Source organism: Syngnathus scovelli, chromosome 5 (genome assembly GCF_024217435.2).
Source record: "Syngnathus scovelli strain Florida chromosome 5, RoL_Ssco_1.2, whole genome shotgun sequence".
NCBI classification, from domain to species: Eukaryota; Metazoa; Chordata; class Actinopteri; order Syngnathiformes; family Syngnathidae; genus Syngnathus; species Syngnathus scovelli.
The window spans coordinates 7,444,374-7,467,090 of record NC_090851.1 but is presented as its reverse complement, the minus strand read 5'-3'; the positions used below and the strand labels follow the sequence as shown (position 1 = coordinate 7,467,090).

Below are 22,717 nucleotides of genomic sequence, written 5' to 3'. Positions count from 1 at the left end.
ATGTAAAGTAGCTTTCACTAGAACAGAAGCAATAAACACGGTATGCAAGGACGGAAATGATGAATGGGCCCCTGATGAAAAAGATGGGCAGGGCCCCAAAATGGGAGGAAGGCAAAACTGGTCAGTCCGGTCCTCCCTATGCAAGGTGGAGGTCTGGGTGGCGACACACCTGCTAGGCCACTTGGGAGGAGGTGCGGCTGTGCCGATATGAACGCGTGTAAGTGAGTCTTTTGCTGTGTTTAGACTTTGACAGTGGGACCCCGAGGAAGTTGAAAGACACCGGGGTGAGTGAGACGGACACAAAGGAGGAGTAAGAGAGGGACAGAATTACAGTCAGTCTCGGTTGACCCCATACACTGCCAGGATGTCTAAGAAAAAAGACACTTCGGTCAAGGTCATCACCAGGTATGCTTTTTGACAAATACATTTTTTGATATGTATGTCATGTGACTCAGCATGCATAGTCTGCGTGTGTGTGTGTGCCTCCTAGCCATTTAAATTCTAATGAGAGGCCGCATCAACAATGATGGTGCCTTTTCCCAACTTAACTCTCAGGTTAGAAAATGAGAAGTAGTGATAAAATTAGAATCTATTTGCTTACACTGAACTGTGTGTGTCAGAATAGCTGTGGCACAATGAGGGCCGGGCCCTTTAACTGGTTCCTGTCCTTTAGTTGCACTGTACGGGCGTTGGCCTGCAACGATACCCAACAGTCCACTCATGAGCATGTACAAGTCAGTGGTACATTTGAATAGAAAGCATCTGATTAACAGGTCTTTTCAATTAACACTTCGAGATGCTTGGTGGTTGCACACGTACACCGTCAGCGATGCCGAAAAGTCAGTTGGCAATGATTCTAGCGACCCATGAAGCGAATAGAAGAAACAGTATCGTATTTTCAAATTGGGGCATTGAAATGGAAAGGCGGTATTTAATTCTGTCCTTCAAAAATAGGCTTAGAATTAAATGGTAATTCATGTTTTTGCAATGTATCCATCCATCCATTGAGCTTCTCCTCACAAGCGTGCCTATTCCAGCTGTTTTAGGGCAGAAAGCAGGATACTGGTCAACAGCCAATCGCAGGGCATACATACCCGAACAAACATTCACACTCACACCTACGGCCAATTTGGAATGCTCGATCGGCCTACCATGCATGTCTTTGGAATGTAGAGGAAACCGGAGTAACCGGAGAAAACTTACACAGGCACGGGGAGAACATGCCAAGTCCACACAGGGAGGCCATACCCAACACCTCTGTACTGTGCAGCAGACACACTAACCCGTATTCATCTTTTTACAAATATTTGACGCTTGACAACCCGCATCAACGTAAAGTGTCGCGGGCAGTTACACATTCCAGTGGCAAAACAATCTTTTCAGATAACCACAGTTGGAGATGAATTTTAGATGATTAAATTCATGACCTAGTAAGGTTTTTACTATCATCATTCCTGGCCAACATTTCTCATGCTCCACCATAATCCAACCATGCTTTGAAATCGTCAAGTACTGTTTTTATTTTTTAAGCTGCAGTGATAATCAGCTACAGTATCATTATATTTGGGGCTTCTCAAAATTTGGTATATTCTGTATTAGTATTTGGATTTTATAATCATACCCAACCACTCTTCTTAGTCTCCCACACCCTTTTCCTAAAATGGACTTACAAAAGCACATTCACAAACTGCAAAAGGTACCAAGGTTCCTAAAGGAGTTTATCAGCTGTTGGGCACATTCTGTGCATCTTAAGAGGAAAATATGACTTACCAACATATTCATTTCTTTTGTTCACTCAATTTTTTCACCCTTACGCTTCCTTTATTACAATGTCGACATTGCAGCAAAATCCTTGCTTTCGGGCGTTTTCACATTTGAATGAGGGAGTGTTTGCAGTGCTGTGATCTTGGTAAAGAATGTAGACAAACCCTGCTCAATTATGCAGCCAGTCCAGTTTGTCAAGGCAGTTAATCAGATCATCGCTCCCTGTCTGCCGTAGTAATTACTGACTTGGTTATATATGGTGGCTATGTTCCAGTAGCTGTTTAATTATCTCTTTACCGCAAAGGAATCAACAAGTGAACAATTCAACTTTTCATAAAAACATAACACATTCGACTTAAAATGACGTTGATGAAGTAAAAAGAACTAAAAAGACATGCAAAGTGTCACTGTGATGTGCGTGCAGGGGGAAATAAAGAGGAAAAGAGTTTATTGTCACTGCAATGTGCTGACAATTAGAAAATTGTAGATTTCCCGCCCACCTGACAAGATTATGACATGTTTGCACAACCCTACTAAGTTAATGCAAACTTTTGATTTCAACATTTGATTTGTCTATCTGGCTGAAAGGATGACAAGCAGCATCAACGCAGACATGAGTGACACTGGCTCTCAGTGGAATGGCGTGAATTTGAAGAACGCTTTGGGAGTGGCTGAAAAGATTTATGCTAAACGCCGCCACCCTCTTGAAATAGTTTGAGGTGTTTCAATGACACGTGTCACTTATAGAGGTGTTTTTTGTAGGCTCATAGGGAAGCTTTCTCCATCTGGGGCTACTTCGGTTTTTATAAAGTCCTCCAGAGGCCATGATAAGTTTGTTTTAAATTAAAAAATGTTGCAATGGCAAAAAAAAAAAAATCAAATTACAATTGACCCCTGCTATCTAAGGCAAAAAAGAATACAGCATGAGTAGCAGATCTGTGAATAATTGAGGCTCCCTTAAAAGTGACAGTAAATAGTTCAGACTATTGATATGCCACTAACTATAATTCACCCCCAAAATTCATAGCATTTTAATTGCTTCCAAACATCTTTAAATATTGCTGTACCCTCAAAAGTATAGTACAGTAAACAACGTAAAGCTCAGGACACAGACAAAAATCTCGCATGCCCGAGGAAGCATCTGAACTTGTGCCGACACACCCCACTGTCTTCTGGTGCTGAAGCTTGACTGAGCAAACAAACTAGATGTTTGTTCTCGTCTTGCAATATTATGGGATGTTTTACTACTGGTACTCACTATTTTCTATCTAAATTAAAGAGATACTACAATACAGTGATTATCTGGACATGCTGCAGCAAATATGCAAGGCAAAAGGCAAACTCACAAACAGACATGCTTTCCATGAGTGTTATTCTGAGATGGATAAACTGTGTGGGGGAATTACAGCCACTAACGTGGCTTGTTCTCAGGTCTTTGACATTTTGTCCCAATCTTGCAGGACCCAGCCCACAAATTTGGCCATGTTGGTCGCCCAGATGCAAAAGAATGCAGACATAGTGGAGAAAGACATCCTCCAGTCTGAGCAACTCTTGGCTGAGGTATAAAGTTACATAAAGTCCTATCTCAATAGGTTTTTAAAAAAATGACCATGTCTTTTTCCACCAGGATGCAGAAAATGAGCGGAAAGAGCTCCCTTTGAAGCATCAAAATCAGCTCTGTGACACGCTGGGCGAAGCTGAGAGCCTTTTGAAAGACCTCTTTTTGGACGTGGACACAGCCAAGAAGCTCAAACATCCGCAGGCCAAAGAGATCGAGAGCGAGTGAGTATACAATGTCTCCGAAAATCCACGTCAGAAAATCTGGCATTGTCAGATGATATTATGGCTCCCCCTACAGATGGGGTGTATTATTTGCTTTATGATGCCATGATTTTCGTGGGCTTATTTTAAGAGACCATTTCTACATATCGTTGCTTTAAAATATCATCAAGTGTGTCTGCCTTTTCTTTCCAGTGTCCTCCACCTTCACGAACGCTGGCTGAAGGACTGCACTTTCTATCGAGACATCTATGAGCAGATTGATGACGTGTCACACATGCCCAGGATTGACTGGGCGCCTATTTTTAATACAAAGCAGGTTGGTGTCACAATTCGGTTTGACTGCCTTTCACCAAACTACAAGGGCAGTAGCATTCAATCACTTCCTCCTGTGTGTGCGTTTTCAGGCACAAGTGGGCAGTAACCAGTATGGGCCTACCATCGCAGAATTGGAGAAACAAATTGCTTCTCACAAACTCCTGCACCAGGAGATCGAAGCCTACAATCCGCAACTGTGCGTTAGCTCTGCTGGTACCAAGGTGAACTAACACTACCTAACACCTTCACACCTTGTGTGCAGTTTTTTTATTTGAATTTATGTAGTAACACATTTTACTGTAGTAAAAGACGTCCACCGTCTTGTCTTCCAGGAGAACTACGTGGGCCTCAAGAAACAGTACAACAACCTTCTTGTGAGTGTCTTTGAGGATTTGACAAATCCCATAGGAGAATAGTCAGAGTATTTGGCTGGTTAGATTGACTTGGATGAAATCTGATGTCTTAGAATTTATGATACAACTGAAGGCCAGTGCTTCCGATGGTCCCTCCGCTGCTGTTCACATATTTTTCCCTCTCTTAAAGGAAACCTCGAAGTGGCGCGGCCACTACTTGGGCAGCCTTTATGAGTACATGCAAGGCTGCAACAAGGAGCTGACTTTCCTGGGAGAGGAGCAGGATAAGATCAAGAAGCAGGACTGGAGTGACAGGATGGTGGATCCTCCAGATGTCCGCAGGCAGTATGAGGTCAGAATTGACCAGTTACTAGTAGTAATGATGAGGCTTAATGGGGATTTTGTGCGCTAACCTGGGGTAAATGTGTTTTTGTCTTCAAGAACTTCAAGAACAACAGTCTGTTGTCACACGAGAGCGAGGTGAACAAACTCCAGGATGAAGGAGACAGACTTATTGAGAGCAAGCACCCTGCCAGCGCTACCGTACAGGTATTTTACCAAACACTTTTATTTTACATACACAGTTGCATTCATAGTGAAAACATTATTTTTTTTTTTTTTGCTATTGACATTCTCCACATGGCTTTATCGGATTCCAAAATAGTGGGGCATGGTTCACTTATAGAGTCTAGGCAAAAAAAAAAAAAGAGTGAGTCTTTATATGAGTGAGTCTTTACGTGAGTGAGTCTTTCTAACTTGCCCACGCAAGCAAATACGTATAAGTACAAAATTAGCAATGATTTCAAGAAGCTACAATGTCAAGCGATTCTTTTATCCCGCCAGTTCATAGGCCCCATTGCCCAATGTAAAATATTCCAGTCAGTCATGGCCACTTGGCTCACCACTTCATTTTATACAACCTTCCACTTGCAGGCTCAAAGAGACGCCGTACGCAACGAGTGGCAGAAGTTCCTTCACTTGTGCATTTGTCAGGAGACACACCTGGACAATTTGGAGCAGTATAAAAAGGTAATGATGGGGAATGACTCAGAAGACTTCTTGTGTACCTGAACATGCCTTCCTGTGTGTTTGACACAAATTAACTGTCTAACGCGTTACTTTGCAGTACCAACTGGACACAGAGCAACTGTCAGAGAATCTGAGCAAACTCAACAGAAGCTTGGACCCAAAACTTATGAACAGAGTGAGCAGCTCAGAGATGCTGCTGCAACTCGAGGTATGTAGAGAAAGCTTTCATCGTCTTTTGTCACAGTCCCATTTAAGATATGGTAGCCGACAGCCCAGTAGACAACTGTATTTTTTCCCAACCTTGATTATAAGCCAAGGCACACACGTTTTACATTCGAAAAGTTGTCCATAAGTGGGAATGTGAAAGGTTGTTTGTATGGCTACATACGTAACAACACAACACGTAGCAACACAGACACTGAAATCTGAATGGACACTTAAAAAAAAAAAAACACACAAACAACTTGGTACTGCACAGCCAAGCTACGTGCTATGAAATGAAAACTGTTGAAAACATCCCGATAAATGCAATTTCATGGAAGTTGTAAATGTAGGTCAGGTGCTTTTGAGTGTGTGATACCAGTCAATCGTCTTTTCGGGATATTAGAACTGACCTACCTTGCAGTAACTCCAAGATGATTTGTAAAATGTGTGTGTTTCCCACCAGGCGGAAGAGAAAGCTGTGCAGGACAGTGAGCAGCTGCTGGCGGACCTGAGAAGGCGCAGCACCACCATTGCTCCACTGAAGCAACGTCGTACCATCCCAAACAGATCAGTCACATTGGAGTCCCTCTGCGACTGGGAGTCGAGCAAGGTAGAGCATTTACTTAATATTAGCGGGCGGGAAGTTTTTTTATTTGTGTGAATTCCAGCTACATGTTCTCTCTATATTGTGGATTTTTATATTATGGATGAGTCTTGAATGTACCCCTTATAATGAAATGCTGTATTTCTGTGTCCTCGTCTAGGGACCTCTTTCAAGAGGCGAGAAGTGTACCTTAAAGTCTAACCCCGAGAATGAGAACTGGGACGTTATAACCAACAAAGGGGTCACTAACACCTTCCCAGGGGTTTGCTTTGTGATCCCACCGCCTGATCCAGAGGCCATCAACAAAGTGGACATGTAAGTAACAACAAATATGTCAGTCAGTGATGTAGTCAACCAACAATAACACACACTCGTTGACTAGTTTGGGTGGTGAACTGGGAGACATTAAGAAGAGGAGAGCCTCTCTGGCAGAAAGCCTCAAGAACCACAAGTCAGAGATGGCCAGGTCCTTGCAATCAGGTCATTGTTAAACCATATATTGTCTCCAGACCCCTCACATGTTGCTCACGTTTCTAATAAATGAACTTCCCATTTACCGGTTCAGCCCCACCGTCGACTCCCACATTGGACCCCAGACTGTCAGCGCTGGGTCTCCGGTTGGACAAACTGAACGCCGACCTGGGCGATGCTGATAAAGACATGCTGAACCGCATACGATCCCCACTGAGTCGCTCCAACCCCAGTGGAGATCTGCTCAACAGGCTGAAGGAACAGGAAGTAAGGAAAATAAACAAAGGGCTAACATTTACCCAGCACATTTGTGATTGATTGATTAATTAATGGTAAAATCAAACAATACAGCATGTACACACAAGGTTGAGCACAGAATTCTGAAAATGATTTCAGGTGGCTTTTTCATTTGGTGGGTGTGTCTTATGGAAGTGACACAAAGTGACATATTCGTTCAAATGAAAATTATTTTCTTAATTTTTTTAGCATGCTGGCAGGACACTGAAAGGTCTGGAGCAGGAGAAGCTTGCAGCTCGGGATGATTTGCAGCCTCTTCTGTCCAAAGATCCTAATGCCTCCTTCGCGCTGCCACTCAAACTCAGCAATGCCGAAAACAAGTATGATGGCCTCTCTGGACTTGCTGACCTATATAACAAGAAGTAAGTAGTGTTTTCTTTGGAAGATGACCTAGAAGGAAAATCTCTATTATTCACTCATTCTTTTATTATGTGTGCAAAATAGAAGAAATAACTTTCTGTAGTGCTTCTTTCTAACTTTGTGCGCTTGTTTTCAGAGCAAATGCTTCCCTCAACCTCGAGAATCAGATAAAGAAGGTGGATGGCCTCATCTCAGGGTTTGAGAATAGGCTCAGTGAAGATGGCCCAATACTTGACGTGACAAACTCCATTCAAACTGCTAGTGACAGCCTTCATGTAAGGAAATAACAATTTCCTTTCAAACTACACAAACATTCCACAACACCCGCGAAAAACTCAATTTTCCTTTGCCGTTTTTAGCAACAACGGAAAGCTGTGGCATCGGCTCAGCCCGAGATGAGGAAGCTGAGTCAGGACCTAGAGACCACTGAGCAGCTATGCAGTTCACTGCAGCAGGGCTACCAGGAGTTCTGTCCCGACATCCTACGTCAGAGAACAGAGGTCAAACAGCTGCACAACCGCTATGCAAACCTGGACCACCAGCTAAAGGAGAGGTAAGGCTCCGTTCAGACACACGCAGCTCAATTTCATATGTATCAATACAAACAATGCAGCGCTTTAAACAATAGATCATTTTTCCCCCAGAGAGAACATCTTACAAGAAGCTGCCGCCAAAAACCAGGAGTTCCAAAGTTCAGCCAAATCCCTAAATTTTTTCCTGAACAACCTGCCAAAAAACAATATCAGCTACAAGGATGATGTGTCTTCAGTGTCTGCTCTTTACAACTCGCAGGAGGTGAGAATCATTTTGATCCATTTGGATGATTTTGCTTTTTAGTCCTTGATTTCATGATAATAACAACTACAACAACAATATCAACAATTGTGGTGGAGTAGTTAACACATCTGCCTCACAGTTCTGGAGTGTGGGGTTCAAATCTTGATTCTGGCCTTCCTATTTAGATTATTTTTTATGTCTGTGTTTTTATGTCCCATCATTGTACCTTCCCTAAGTATGTATCAGTAATTATAGCACTATGATAGAATGTTATCACTCACTCGCTGACACTTCACTGCAGAGGGTGATGGACGACCTGAAACGGAAAGGCAATGATGTAGACAGACTGTCCGACCTGTCTCAAGACCTTCAGCTTCTGCTTGGTGTAAGACATAACATCCAATATTCATAACACTGAGTCGAAGCATACATAAATGATTTAATGCACAATAATATTATTGGACTACCTTTTCGACGTGCAGGAGTATGATACCAACATTGGCAAATTCAACAGTACGCTAGAAGATGCTGGCGCCACTATTGCAAAGAGACCGTATACGCTCACACTTGCTGAAGCTGTCCAGAAAGAGGTATCATCTACAACCTGTTGATAATATTTACCATTTTCTTGAAATTTGCAGAGGTTACCCTTCCTCTTTCTATGACAGGAAAGGGATCTGGTCAATCGCTACGCTGAGGCGTCAGCCGAAAATGGTCAACGGCAAATACAGATGGGGTTGGCCCAGAATCTCATGATGAAAGTAAGAGGGCAGGCCAGAAGCGACCCAGTACGCAAAACAAATCACTGTATGATTTATGAACTCATTGTCATTTCCTTTGCTGTAGAATGATGAGAAAGTTCAGTTGTTGGCACAACATCAGGTGCAACTGGAAAGCCAGCAAAGGAATGCTTTGGATCTAAACAATCTTTCCAGAGAGCTGGATGAAGAGAGGGAGAGGACCCTTCACGTTGAGGCGAATCTAAAAGCCTTCAGAGATAGGCTGATGTCACTGAGGAATCGCAGAGGAGTAGAGCGTGTTGAGGAAAAAGAAGTGCTTCAATACTACCGTGACCCCAAACTGGAGACTGACTTACTAGAACTTCAGAAGGTACTTAACGAAGAGTATCGGAGACGGACCATGATCCAGAGTGAGATTGACATCTATAACAAGAGATTTGCCCAATTTGAGGACAACCTGAAAAATTCTGCACCAAAACTCTTGACGAGAGAAGTGACAGAGTTTGAGAAAGACCCTCAGCTCGATATCGATGCTGCCATGCTGAGAGATGAAATATCAAGATTGAGAGAAGACATCCGACTGAGAAGCTCGGAGTACATGCAGATAAAGTCAGAGTTTGAGTTCCTCCAACAGAAGAAACCACTTATTAAAGAGAGGGTGGTTAAGAAGGAGGTACTGAAAGTAGAAAAAGACCCAGAGATGATGAGATCTGTGCGGAAATTTGAGACCGAAATTTCGGAAGAAACGAGCAGGGTTAAAATGATTAATGATGAAGTATTCCAAATGAGAAGCCAGATTAATGCCCTTGAAAGAATGATTCCAAACATCCAGCCTAAGATCATTACAAAGGAAGTTAAAAAGGTCGAACAAGACCCCGAACTCATCGCAGAATCAAAGAGGACTCGGGTATCGGTGGAGAATGAGATAATGGAAAACAACTCCTTGTCCAAAGAGCTGTTTAGCCTCCACAGTCGCTACAGGGAAGTTCAAGCTCTGAAACCAAAAGTTGAGGTGAAGGAAATCGTTAATGAGATATTCCGCATTGATCCAAACACAGAGGTAGAAATTTTACGCCTGAGGAAAGACATACAAGATGCCAACGCGCAGCGCTCTGTCATCGATAGGGATATCACAAAGATCGGATCAGAGGTGAATTTCCTTCGAGCGCAGAAGCCCAGGATAGAAACGAAAGAAGTTCTTCAAGAGGTGGTGAAGGAAGAAAGAAGCCCTGAGAACGTGAGAGAGATTCAAAGGTTAAATGAGCAGATTAACATCATCCACAACAATTACAACTTTTTCCAAGACCAGCTGAGGAAACTCAGGAGAGAGAGAGATGAATGGAAGATTGAAAAGTCCAAGATCGAGACCAAAATCCTCACCAGAGATGTCATTAAATATGAACCGGATCCTCTGTTAGAGAAAGAAGCTGACCGTCTGAGAAGAGAATTGAGGGATGAAGCGCAAAGGCGACGTTCAACTGAGGAGTTGGTGTTTGACCTGAAGAACAAATACATCTTGTTGGAAAGACAAAAACCAGAGGAGAAAGTGGTTGTGCAGGAGGTTGTACGTTTACAGAAGGACCCGCGCCAAGTGCATGAGCACGAGAGGCTGAGAAGGACCCTGGATGAAGAAGTGATGACTCGACGTCAGATCGATTTAGAGTTTCAGCAACTAAGAACAAAGGTGGAAGAGTACGAGAGGCTCCTCAGGGCAAGTGATGAGCATCAAAAGAGGATCATAGCAGAGTCAGAACTCAAGGAACTCAGAATGCGGATCCACCAGCTGGAACATGCGCCGCCTGCGGTTTCAGAAAATATTGTTGTTGAGGAGGTACTGAAAGTGGAGAGGGACCCAAAACTTGAGAGGTTGACAAGTGCCCTGCGCTCAGATATGGATAAGGAAACCAGTGATATCCTGCGTCTCCAGAGAGACATCCGTAACATCACTCTTAGGCTTGAGGTGCTCCAGAAAGAAAAGTCGGTTGAAAAGAAAGTGTACAAGGAAGTTGTCCGTGTTGAAAAAGACCAAGCTGTGGAAGCGGAGAGGGATCGCCTGAGGGAACAGGTCTCTAAGATGAAATTTGGAAGACAGGACATTGAGGCTCAAATCAAACGCCTCAGTACTAGAACAAGCCATATGATGACTACCAGGTCTAGCAGCTCAAGAGAAGAAACGACCCTAACAATGAACAGAGACAACTTACTGAGGGAGAAGGACAACCTGACTCGTGAACTCAGGACACTGGAGGCAAAGAAAAACGACATCAACTTGTCTTTCGAGCAGCAGAGCAGACTCATGAGTGAGAGATCACAGATGAGCAGGAACAGAAGCATGAAGATGGGTTCTGACGTACAGCAAATGGAGAGGGAAATCATGAGCGAGAAAGATAAGATCCATATGCGTGACAGCACCATTCGCGAGCTCATGCTGAGCCTGCAGAAAGAGGAACATGCTGAAACCAGGACTAAGGAGACCAACGTGTCCACCAAAATCACCATTCTGGATCCAGACACAGGCAAAGATATGTCTCCTTACGATGCCTACCTGCGGCGACTAATCGATCGCCAACAGTACATTCATTTGCAGGAGCTTGAGTGTGACTGGGAGGAGATTACTTCCGTGGGACCTGACGGCGAGACATCCGTACTGCTGGATCGAAAGAGTGGCAATCAGTACCCCATTAAAGATGCCCTGAGGGATAGCCGACTAACACAGATGGATTTGGATAGGTACAAACAAGGCCAACTCCACATCTCAGAACTTGCCTTGCTGGTTGCCGGTGAAAGCAAGTCCAAGGCCCAGTTCAACTCATTTGTCCCAAATGCCAACACACCATTGATGTCGGCCTCAATTGACTATGCCGCTACACAAACGTATCCAATTGCTGGAATCATGGATACAAACACTAACACCTGCTTCACAGTACGCAGCGCCGCCATGCGTAAACTTATCGACACAACGACAGCCCAAAAGCTGCTTGAGGCTCAGGCGGCAACCGGCGGCATCATTGATATCACCGCCAGAGACAGACACTCGGTTCAGAAGGCAGCTTCCAGAGGCCTCATTGATGAAAGTCAGCTCCAGAGGCTCCTCAACGCTCAAAAGGCCTACACCGGGGTGGAAGACCCAGTGACCAAACAGCGCTTGTCCGTGGGAGAAGCCATCCAGAAAGGTTGGATGCCAAAGGAAAGTGCAACATGGTACATGGAAGCGCAGCACCTGACCGGAGGTCTGGTTGATCCCAATAGCAACAGAAGAATAAGCATCGTGGATGCCATTGGATCCAAAATGATCGACAGCAACATGATGAGAGATATTCAATCTGAAACCAATTACAAGAAGGATATCACAGATCCGCTCACCAAGCAGAAGATCAACTACAAACAAGCCCTGGATCGCTGTAAAAGAGACCCCAACTCTGGCCTTCTAATGTTGCCAGCCTCCTCCAAAGAGTCTGGCTACACTCCAACGTACAACAGATATGCAAGATTCTAAATGTGTTTACACCTTAGCGATGTCTGCTCTGGAAGGTAATAGATGAGAAAAAAAAAATCTGCCAATATATTTGGGTCATATTGTATGAACATAAACGGTGCATACAATGTGCCTTTTTGAATCAGGCACGCTTTCTGTCAAACCCCCCAAAAATGCTGCCGAAATGTCTTTGTTTACCAAACATGTCAGATGTGGGCAGATGTTATTATGATTTAAGTAGAAGAATGTTACAAATGAAGTATCTACCTGATAATATTACTACTGTGGAATACTGGGACATGGTGCAATGCTAATTAATATGATTATGTATTACTGTGGGCTATCCTTGACACTGTTCACTTTTAACTCAGTCAATAAATTTAAATTATAATGTCTCGTGTCATCTTTTAAAAAACACACATGAAGATAAAATGGACAATTGCTCTGATTTACTTCACAAATTATTCAAATGAGATCATGTTATAGAGCGCAAGCGTCGTCAGATATTGGGAGTAATGCCATAACGTCATGGCTACATAGTAAATGCTTTTCTGGCCATGCTGTAACAAAAGCTATTGCAGGAAATCAAAAGTTAGAACTAAGAAAAGTCAACACTTACTTATCACTTATTGATTGAGTGGCACATTTTTTCTTTGATTTAATAAAGCACTGGAGATATACACCATAAGTATGTTGTAAATCCTTATTTAAAAAAAACAAAAAACTACAAAATCCAAAGCATCAGCAGTCCATGAGCATGTTCAAGATCAATTTATATCTGCATGTTGTACTGCAGCATCCTCCAGATGGCTCTGTCTTTCCTTGAAGAAGCTCCTCTGCTCGTTGATGGCTTTTTGCAGTAGGGCAATGTTTACACCATCCACACAGTTGAGGACACGAGCGCAGATCCGCAGCCCCTCCACCCCTGTGAGACAAAAGATGTTTAATTATTAACAAAACAAAAACCAACAACACAAGAACGTGTTGAAAAAGACAACACTTACCTTCATTTGTTTCAATTTCACCCAGAACTACATATTGAGCTCCAATTATGGGATTAAATGGTTCCACAAATGAGGTATTGATGACAACATGGTGCTCTTTGGAAGCGTGCTGAGTTGTTAGTGAAGCCTGGGACTTCTCGGGCTCATAGCGGGTGAGTCTAGAAAAAATTGACATAATTTATATATTATATTTTATTATATGATATATATATTATATAATTTAATTTAATATAATTTGTCTGAACAAAGGAATACAATGGCTATTAGATATAATTGATTTGCTCATGCAGGAGATATCGGTCCATAACATCCTGTCAGAATTTAGCTTTTAGCAAAGTTGTGCCTATCTTTTTTATTCTACAAACAGCACGATGCAAGCTAATAGAAGGGGGAATTGTTTGGTGTGCAAAGGGTTTATTTTTGATTGAGCTAAAAAGCAGGTTTTGTTTCCTTTTGTACTTGAATAGATTTGTGCTTTTCTGTGTGTGTACATCTAATAAGTATTTACCACTGAGTATCCCCCCACCTTTGTGAACGAAATAGAAATATCTCAAGTGAGTTAGTACTAACCCACCTGCCAAATGTTCGCACAGACTGTCCTTCCTGCAAAGCTCCGGACTTCACTTCCCACGGGAAATAATACACTGCAGCAGCAGGAAGCATGGCTTCTTGTAGTGATAACCAACGACGCGTTCCACGTCGCGTTCAAAATTCGAGTTATGTCGTAAACTAAACAAATACCAAATACTGTAAAAGAGTTGAGACGAAGGAGATTGACATGTCTCCCCCCAAAAATATATATAATCTTTTACTTCCGGGTTTGTTCACGTGACCAAGCGTCACCAACCTCTCCAAACGGAGAGAACAGGCCGCTTCCATACCTGAACCCACGTCGCTCTCAATCTACTTTTCTCCTTTAAATTCATTTTCAGGCTCAAACATGAATCCAGACATACTGAACGAGAGGCAGAAGGCAACTTTTGACATTGAGAAACTCACCAACATTCTGAACGGAGGCCCCGAGAAGACCAAGAGGAGGCGAGAAATTGGTAACTTGTCGCATGCGTACTCTAACAGGTCATTTTGGATACCGTGAACCTCTAACCCACTTTCAATCTATAGTCTATATCTGATAGTTCGTAATTATTGTCGAATCTTAAATCGTAGTGTCAAGTCAAATGAAGCTAGGGGTTAATGTTAGCTAGTAGCTCATGGTGCCTTTATATTTCAGTGCACACACGATAATGGGTTTTATTAAGTTAATTTCGCGGTTGTTTTTATCTGTGTATTGTTCTAGTGTGTCAAGAAGCAACACACTAGTTCACTGTTTGCAATTTCTTCAGTCAAAGATCATAAATTAGACAAAATGTCATCAGCAAACAAATAAATATGCCACAAAGTGGATACACAGGTTAATTATATACCTCCTGCCATCATCTGCTATATGAATTTAATTGTTCTACTTCTCACACTACACCACTGGTTTAGATTGATGAACAAAGATGAAGTAAAATATTTTTGGACCAATTAAAATCACTCACCACGGAACATCTGATCTCTCACAGGAGACCACAGTAAGGTGTCATGGCACACTAGTTTGGAATCACAGCAGCTAGTCAGCAAACTACATCACAGGATGGATAGTCCGACTCCTCATTATTCTCAAATCATTTTATAGAGGTCATGTAGAACATTTGAGGGAAATTGGCATGTTACAGCACGTTGTATGCTGCAACTCAATTTAGCCTTCCCTGTCTGCTGTAGCCGACCCATGCGTCCATTAAAAGCGCTCAAACTAATCAAAAAAATAAAAATCCACTCCGTAGCTGAGACTCAAACATGAGGGTTCACTATTTTGCTTTCACCCTTTTTCATTGCAGAGACCATGGTTCTGAACGACCCAGACTTTAATGAACAGGACCCAAACTTCTTGTCTCGCAGTGAGCGCTATGACCAAGCTGTTAGAAAGAGTGCCCAAATGATCCTCAAGTTGAGAGAGTATGGCATTGCGGACCCAGAGGAGATCTACTGCTATAAGAGGTAATTTGATTACAGATTTAAACAAGTACATGTCATGTGCATGGCATGACACATTATACAACACTTCTATGACAAGGCAAAACTCCAGAGTGAATTGTCATTTGGAAAAAGTTTCAAAGAGATTTATGTAAACTCTGCCCTGGCATTCTAGCTAGTATGTATGGACAAATAAAGTTGGAGCAAAGTACAGATTAAAACTATGTCAAAGGGTGTATGAGGTTTTCAGCTTGTTGCATGTGCTTAAATACCAGACACGGACCATGTGATGTATTTAGTTGTATATTTATTATTCTAAAGTTAATTTATGAACTATAGATATTTTGTTAAGCTCTAGTCACTATACATAGCCTTACATGCATTACAGTTGAGTTTGAGAGATCGTAAAACAGCTAGGCCTTCATTACGCAATCTTAGCCCACATGAAGCAGAGTTGAGTCCGCTGCCAAGAGTAGATTCCCCACTTTCTCCAACATTGACGACTTCAGTGAAAGTCAATACTTAAACATTAGTTACTGATTGTATACATTTTTTTTCATCCAGTATGTTTCGAGGCAACGTTCACGAGGCAATGGGACTACACTTTGCGATGTTTGTCCCAACCCTGTATGGCCAATGTGACCCTGAGCAGTCCAAGAAATGGTTACCTCTAGCAGAGTCCTACCAGGCCATTGGCACATATGCTCAAACTGAGCTAGGTCACGGTCAGTTCATGAATATGCCTCTGATTTTCTTTTTTGAACACAATTAAAAATATATATATTTGGTATTTTTGACCGGTGAAAACAGGCCCATTCTAAGTGCAAACATGATTAGGCTTGCTTGTACAGTATGTGTTTGACAGATCAATATTTATGTTATTTTTGCCTACACTAATATCAATAATTTCATTTTGTAGGTTTACATACCAGCAGCCACGAGTTATTTATCTTTTGATTAGCTACATTCCAAAATGAAATCAAAGTTTCGCAAAGTGCGCTGCCGTTTAAAAAAAAAAAAAAAAAATAGTCATCAAAAGTGCATCCATATTTTAATGCATTTTCATTCCTCTCGGAGCTGTAACCAAATGTTATGCAGCTTGGTACTGGGGCAGGGTCCGAATGTTTAAGTACCTCGGTTATAAAATACTTAGAGGTTGAGTTGTTGTTGCCAACTCATTATCTCTTTGTATTCAAAAAGGCTGAGAAACATGCAAAGAAGAAAGTAGGTCAATCAAGTTATTGTTTGTTGCTGCCCAGTGAATGTCCATTTTCTAACCACCGAGGCATTGAACTAATTGCTGAGTCTTTGTTTTTAAAGCTATTACTATCCTGTTTAGAGTGACTTCTGTTGCACAGAGATCATGCAAAATGTGTGCATCGGGGCTGTAACAGAAGGTCCGGAATTTGGCTTTTTCATAGAACCCAGTCAAATAGGATATTGCATCTGATGAACTCAATGCAGTACTTATTTGGACTTACATTTGACACAACCGGACGGGAGAAGTGTGAAACTTCACACCCCTATCCTGGCATTGCCGATTCCTCCTCTCTGTTACAAGTGGAGCTACAAGACAAATTATGCACAAATGATTGTTGTTGTTTTTCAAGCTCATAAATTGAATAAATTATTTGCTCTCTCCTTTCTTCATGGCTTCTTCTTTGCTTGCCCTCTATCCATCATTTTTTTACACCCCATTTGCATGTTTACTTTCATTTTTCCATGTATTTAATTTGGCCTATGCTTTCCATAATTTTTTGCTCCCTCCAAAATGCTTCTGTGTTGTCCACTGCTTGTCTTTGCCTCGCATTACCACCTGGTTTCCTGTCCCACCGGCCTCTGTCTTCTGTGGTTTAGCTGCGTGCACCCAGGCAGGCCTGAACCTTTAGATCTGCATCTCGGAATGTTCCTGCCCACGCTGCTTAACCAGGCCACTCCAGAACAAATGGACCGCTTCTTCATGCCTGCCTGGAACCTAGAGATCATCGGCACCTACGCTCAGACTGAGATGGGCCACGGTAAAATATTGAAAAGCATGGCCCAAAGTCCACCTACTGATTTGAGTGGAGCTGTGTTAAGGAGTGAAAAAATGTGGTCTGCTTTTGCAATGCCACTTATTAATTCCAAATGTCTGGGTCAGTAGATTTGTCTGCCTAACAGCCAAAACCAGAAAAATTGACTTATCTCTTGCATATTCCAGTTTGGGTGAGTCGTTCAGACTAAAAATACATTTGAAAAAAGTATTTAATAGGACATAAGTATTAACATGCTTTTGGATCTGTCAAACATTTACAAGGTACATTTACTCTGTCGTAATGGAACATTCAGCAGAGGGCATTTTATAGTCCTGTAATTCTATACAGTATGTTTACTCAAAGATTTAGCAAGTGACTTTATGGCAACTCTCATGGGCTTGTTTTCTACCGAGACGCTTCCTGTGATTTATTTTTTATCCATGTTGGAGTGAATTAATTTATAGTGCTGAGTTAACATTATTTAGATGAATGATAATTGTGTTTTCTGTGACTGTGTGTGACTGGTGAATGGTTGCTTTATCCCTTTCCTCCAGGCACACATCTCCGAGGACTGGAGACCACCGCCACATATGACCCAGCTTCAGAAGAGTTTGTCCTAAATAGTCCCACTGTTAGCTCAATCAAATGGTGGCCTGGAGGCCGTAAGTACAAGTATACACTTTCCAGGAATGCAAAACATTTTATATTTTTGAGATGTCTGCATTTTTCCGAGTCGGACTAACTGGTGCATTTTGAAATACGAATGTTTGAAAATCTAAATACATACAATCGCTGCTGCTCTTTTCTAGTTGGGAAGACCTCAAACCACGCAATTGTACTTGCTCAGCTTTATACTCAGGGAAGCTGCCATGGTCTGCATGCTTTCATTGTGCCTATCCGTGACATGAACACACATGTACCACTGCCAGGTAACTACAATATTTGGAATTTCTTTTAATTGAAAGGTCATATCTGTTCATATTTCTCATTGAACAGAAACTCATTTTCCATAGGTATTGTTGTTGGCGATATTGGACCCAAATTTGGCTTTAGTGAAGTTGACAACGGCTTTTTGAAACTTGACCACGTGCGGATACCACGGGAGAACATGCTTATGAAATACGCCAAGGTCAGACGATCATTGCAAATTGCATAGTCAAGTAATTTTCAGTTTCCAAGTTTATACATTTAAGTATGCTGAAGAAAATGCATAATTTCCCCCAGAGATATCTAAAACACTTCCACAAACAAAATTAGCATGTTAGATAACCAGCAAAAGAATTTAGTTGGAATTTAGTTATTTTAGGAGAGTAGCAGTTTATGTATTTTATTTCAATTGGCACGTCAACATGCTGAATTGTTCTTTTCTGTCCACTAGGTGGACCCAGATGGCACCTACTTCAAGCCACCCAGCGATAAACTGACTTATGGCACAATGGTTTTCATTCGTTCCATGATTGTAGGAGAGTCCGCTCGGGCCCTCGCAAAATCCAGCACCATCGCCATCCGCTACAGCGTTGTCCGACACCAATCTGAAATCCGGCCAGGGTCAGTCACCGCTGGCTTCTTGACGTCACTCAAGCAAACAATTTAATTTGGCTTCTTCAGACATTAACATTGTGTGTATTTGTCCATTAAAACAAAATGTATATTTGTTTTTGTCCTGCAGAGAACCCGAGCCTCAGATCCTCGACTACCAGACGCAGCAATACAAACTGTTCCCAGTGCTTGCTATGGCTTATGCCTTCACTTTTGTTGGTCATTATATGAACCAAACATACCATCGCATCACTGGTGACATCCATCAGGGGGATTTCAGTGAGCTTCCAGAGGTACTAATAGCACATGTAGTCCACGTGATCTCTCGGTGCAGCAAAATCTTAACCAATGCATAGTTAATAGATGTCTGGGGATTCACAATGTCTCCATCTAGTTTTGTTTGCTGATTCCCAATGAGTTCAGAAAGATTTCCACCCTTTGTGTTTGTCCCCACCTTTCTCCGTGTAGCTCCACGCTCTGTCTGCGGGTTTGAAGGCTTTCACCACGTGGGCAGCCAACTCTGCCATTGAGGTGTGCCGCATGTCGTGCGGAGGTCACGGCTACTCCCGCAGCAGTGCCTTGCCAGACATATATGTGGACTTCACTCCAACCTGCACTTACGAGGGAGAGAACACAGTCATGATGCTGCAGACTGCAAGGTGTGTCATTCCACACAAATGTACAGGTGGACCGATATTAGCGCTGCATAGTTAGATGTTCATATTTTTGTGAAAGGCCTTTTCACACTGCCCTTGATTTTCTTATTTGGTTTGGGTCAGAAAACATCTACCATCACACCGTCAGCATTCTGTCTTTCCACCCTCACAGCACATAAAATGTGTGTGTGCAGATACTTGATGAAGAGCTACAGGCAGTCTAGAGCTGGTCAGCAGCTGCATGGCATTGTGTCATACCTGAATGAGGCAGAGCATCAAAGAATCCAACCACAGCTCATCGCCGCAAAATCGACTGGGATCGATTTTAATGACCTGTCCAGCCTGGTGGAGCTCTACAAGCTGCGGGCCGCCATGTATGAGACAAGAATGATAGATCATCACGAGCCAGCAGCCAATTTGTTTCTGATATATGCAAATGGTCCTTCTGTGTGTTTAGTCTGGTCGAACTGGCAGCCAAGAGCATCCAGAAGGAGCTGCAGCACAAGAAGAGCCAAGAAGATGCCTGGAATAATAGCGCTATCGACCTGGTCCGAGCTTCTGATGTAAGACCATTTTATGTGAATTTCAGTACGTTTTAAATTCCCATGCAACACTAACAAACTTCTCATTCACTGCGGTTATTCTACTTTAAAATTGAATGAAATAAAAGATTCTTGCATAGTGACTGTTTGGTTATCTGATTGTCTTAAACACCGTGTCCTCCTATTTGACTTCTTCCAGGCCCACTGCCACTATGTGGTAGTGAAGCTCTTCGCTGACAAGTTGGGAGAGATTGATGCTGCCCCCATACACTCAGTGCTGTTAACGCTTGCTCGCCTCTATGCACTTCATGGCATGTCGAACAACTCTGGAGACTTTCTTCAGGTACAAATCTATCTCGGTGCCTTAAAATACATAATACTTTGTTGTGTGACCACACTCGTTACTCTAAATAATCATACCGGAAATTTGTCCCATTGAAATGAATGGAAATGCTTTTAATCTGTTGTAGTATTTCCTGCAAAAATTTTAATGAGGAAAAATAGTACTTCATATTTTTTAAATAAAATATTATTCAATAGAATACAAAAAGTGGATTTTTTTTTGTGCAGCTGCTAAAAATGTTTTATATATATGATGTCAAGTCGCTCGAATATCAATTCAACAGTGTATAGCAATACTGGATGCCCAGTCAAGGATTTTCTTTTGTTGTGTCACTTCTAATTCAAGATTTTCTTATTGTCTAAAATAAATTGTGTAAATTGCTATCTGTGATTATCTAACCCTCATCCACATTTCCATCTACTTTATCTCAGGCTGGACTGTTAGAGCGGTCCCAGGTGATAGAGGTTACTTCCTATATCAAGGAGCTTCTTTCCGAGCTGAGGCCAAATGCTGTGGCGCTGGTAGATGCCTTTGATTTCCATGACCGGATGCTAAATTCAATCTTGGGGCGATATGACGGCAATGTCTACGAAAACATGTTTGAATGGGCCCGTCGCTCACCACTGAATTCTACAGAGGTCAGCAAATGCCGCTGGAAAGATTATAATTGTAAAACATAGCCATTTATCATTTCAATTAACGGTTGCATTCTTCCTTCTGCAGGTCCACGAGTCCTTTCATAAGTATCTGAAGCCGCTGAGGTCTAAACTGTGAGCGGAAACACACGTTTCTGCCTGTGAGCATTTCTGCATGTAAATAGAAAATGGTACATCATTTCAAATCCCAACAAGTCTCTTGACTTTATTCTCATCAAGACTGACCTGTGTCCTTAACATGAAGGCCCCTAAATTAATCAGGGGAAGCAAGGTTTTTAACGATCTTTTTTTTTTAATTTGATATCAAATGGTCTTGAATTATGTGATTAGCAATCATAGATTGCTGTCACATTAAATAAAATGAAAGTAAATAAAATGTATATTCGCAAAACTTTTAATCTGATCTAATTATGTAATATGTCCTCCTCTCTGTTGTAGCCTGATGGTGGGTTTTTGTTTGCCAGTTAAGTTTTTCCCAACAAGAACAGAATGCAACATTGAAAATTACATAACAAAGGCAACACTAAAATCTCTTTTGCTTGTTTTCTGTAGACTGGGCTGCTTGCTCTTCTGGAAGAAAGAAATATTTAGAAGTGCAGCCTCCTTGACACAAGTTTTGTGGGCATTTTATACCTGAAGCAAAATAGAGCAGCTTAACCTAAAGGACGATTTGGCCTTTTAGTTTCAAACAATTTTGTGTAATTTTTGATGGCTTGGGGTTGGCAGTTCTTGTGTTGTGGCTCAAATGTGGGCCTTTTAGAATAATTGCACACTAGCTTGCATCATGATCATAAAGTAAAGTTGATTCTGGGATTTTACAGACAGAAAAGTGGATAGATACTTTCTTACAAATCAAAGTATTTTAATGTCATGGAAAGTCAATGTTTCATATAAAAGAACTGTAGTACTTTAAGTTTTTCATATGGACAACTGAAAACATTTTTATCAAAATATGTGCCTGTCTGTTTGAGGGATGTTCCTTCTCAGACTGATTATCTTCACAGGACATGTCCTCTCTCATATATGATGTAAATTCATGGTAACAATTAGCCAAGATGTTTATTAACCATAATTGGTTGGATATTTGTTTGTGTTTCTACTAATATTGATAATTTGACATGTTGTCAAAATAAATATTAATAAAAGAGTGTGCATCGGTCCTTCTGTGTAGGTGTCTTAAAGGGAAGTCAGGTCACTTATTTTCTTCACAATAAATTATATGTGGACCCCACTAGTTTAAACACAGTATTCTGATTAATATTGTTCGTTTATAATGGGGGTAGACTGCGTTGGGGATTTTCATTTAACTTTATATATTAATGTTATATTTCTCATGTACAATTTACTATCATGATTTTGGCACAACCTGTTGATTTTAGATTGATTTTTAATCCCAAATTAGTGAAATTTCAATGTTTCTATAATTATAATTTACTCACCGATGAAATATAAACGTGTTTCTTTTAGAATGTAATTTTATTGACATAAAACCAAACAATTATTAATCGAGGCAAATTAATCAAATTACGTAATGAATACATTTGAACTATTGCTGCCTAAAAATAACCATATTAGCAGACGTTTGAACTGTTTTTCATTTGGCCGCATATCAAGCAGTTTTACTTCATTGAGAATCTCTGACTGTTCACTTGTATGTTTTTTTTTTTTTTTTTTTTTCAAAAAATAAAGTGTATAGGTATTGTCAATGCATTGTAGGAATATATCCGAGCAGTGCTGTACTTTCGGTTGGGGGCGGTGTTGACGGAGTTGGCGTC

The 22,717-nt window shown here is 41.5% G+C and overlaps 3 protein-coding genes across 4 annotated transcripts; 2 read left to right on the top strand and 1 right to left on the bottom strand.

The window, feature by feature from the left end:
• The first annotated feature begins 168 nt into the window (after positions 1-168).
• Positions 169-12,562, top strand: evpla (envoplakin a). Its single transcript, XM_049721745.1, has 22 exons — positions 169-405; positions 3,225-3,324; positions 3,392-3,546; positions 3,739-3,862; positions 3,951-4,082; positions 4,194-4,235; positions 4,405-4,566; positions 4,656-4,763; positions 5,148-5,243; positions 5,341-5,451; positions 5,911-6,057; positions 6,212-6,366; positions 6,434-6,531; positions 6,617-6,789; positions 7,009-7,181; positions 7,316-7,454; positions 7,539-7,732; positions 7,824-7,974; positions 8,258-8,341; positions 8,439-8,546; positions 8,625-8,717; positions 8,803-12,562. Exons 1-22 carry the CDS (start codon positions 365-367, stop codon positions 12,190-12,192), a joined length of 5,976 nt encoding a protein of 1,991 aa, XP_049577702.1. The 5' UTR covers positions 169-364; the 3' UTR covers positions 12,193-12,562.
• Positions 10,006-13,986, bottom strand: ten1 (TEN1 subunit of CST complex). The gene is made up of 3 exons (XM_049721775.2): positions 13,750-13,986; positions 13,176-13,333; positions 10,006-13,096 (listed from the first exon to the last, which is right to left on the bottom strand). The coding sequence occupies exons 1-3, from the start codon at positions 13,836-13,838 to the stop codon at positions 12,939-12,941; spliced, it is 405 nt and encodes a 134-aa protein (XP_049577732.1). The 5' UTR covers positions 13,839-13,986; the 3' UTR covers positions 10,006-12,938.
• A 4-nt stretch (positions 13,987-13,990) lies between these two features.
• On the top strand, positions 13,991-22,102 carry acox1 (acyl-CoA oxidase 1, palmitoyl). 2 transcript variants are annotated; one of them, XM_049721772.2, is made up of 14 exons: positions 13,991-14,224; positions 15,056-15,215; positions 17,049-17,209; positions 17,761-17,868; positions 18,016-18,135; positions 18,220-18,335; positions 18,585-18,754; positions 18,876-19,038; positions 19,214-19,404; positions 19,596-19,775; positions 19,859-19,964; positions 20,143-20,286; positions 20,718-20,924; positions 21,010-22,102. In XM_049721772.2, the coding sequence occupies exons 1-14, from the start codon at positions 14,116-14,118 to the stop codon at positions 21,058-21,060; spliced, it is 1,986 nt and encodes a 661-aa protein (XP_049577729.1). In that variant the 5' UTR covers positions 13,991-14,115; the 3' UTR covers positions 21,061-22,102. The 2 variants fall into 2 exon arrangements, with proteins under 2 accessions (XP_049577729.1, XP_049577730.1); XM_049721773.2 differs by lacking the exon at positions 17,049-17,209 and adding an exon at positions 15,756-15,916.
• The last annotated feature ends 615 nt before the right edge of the window (positions 22,103-22,717 follow it).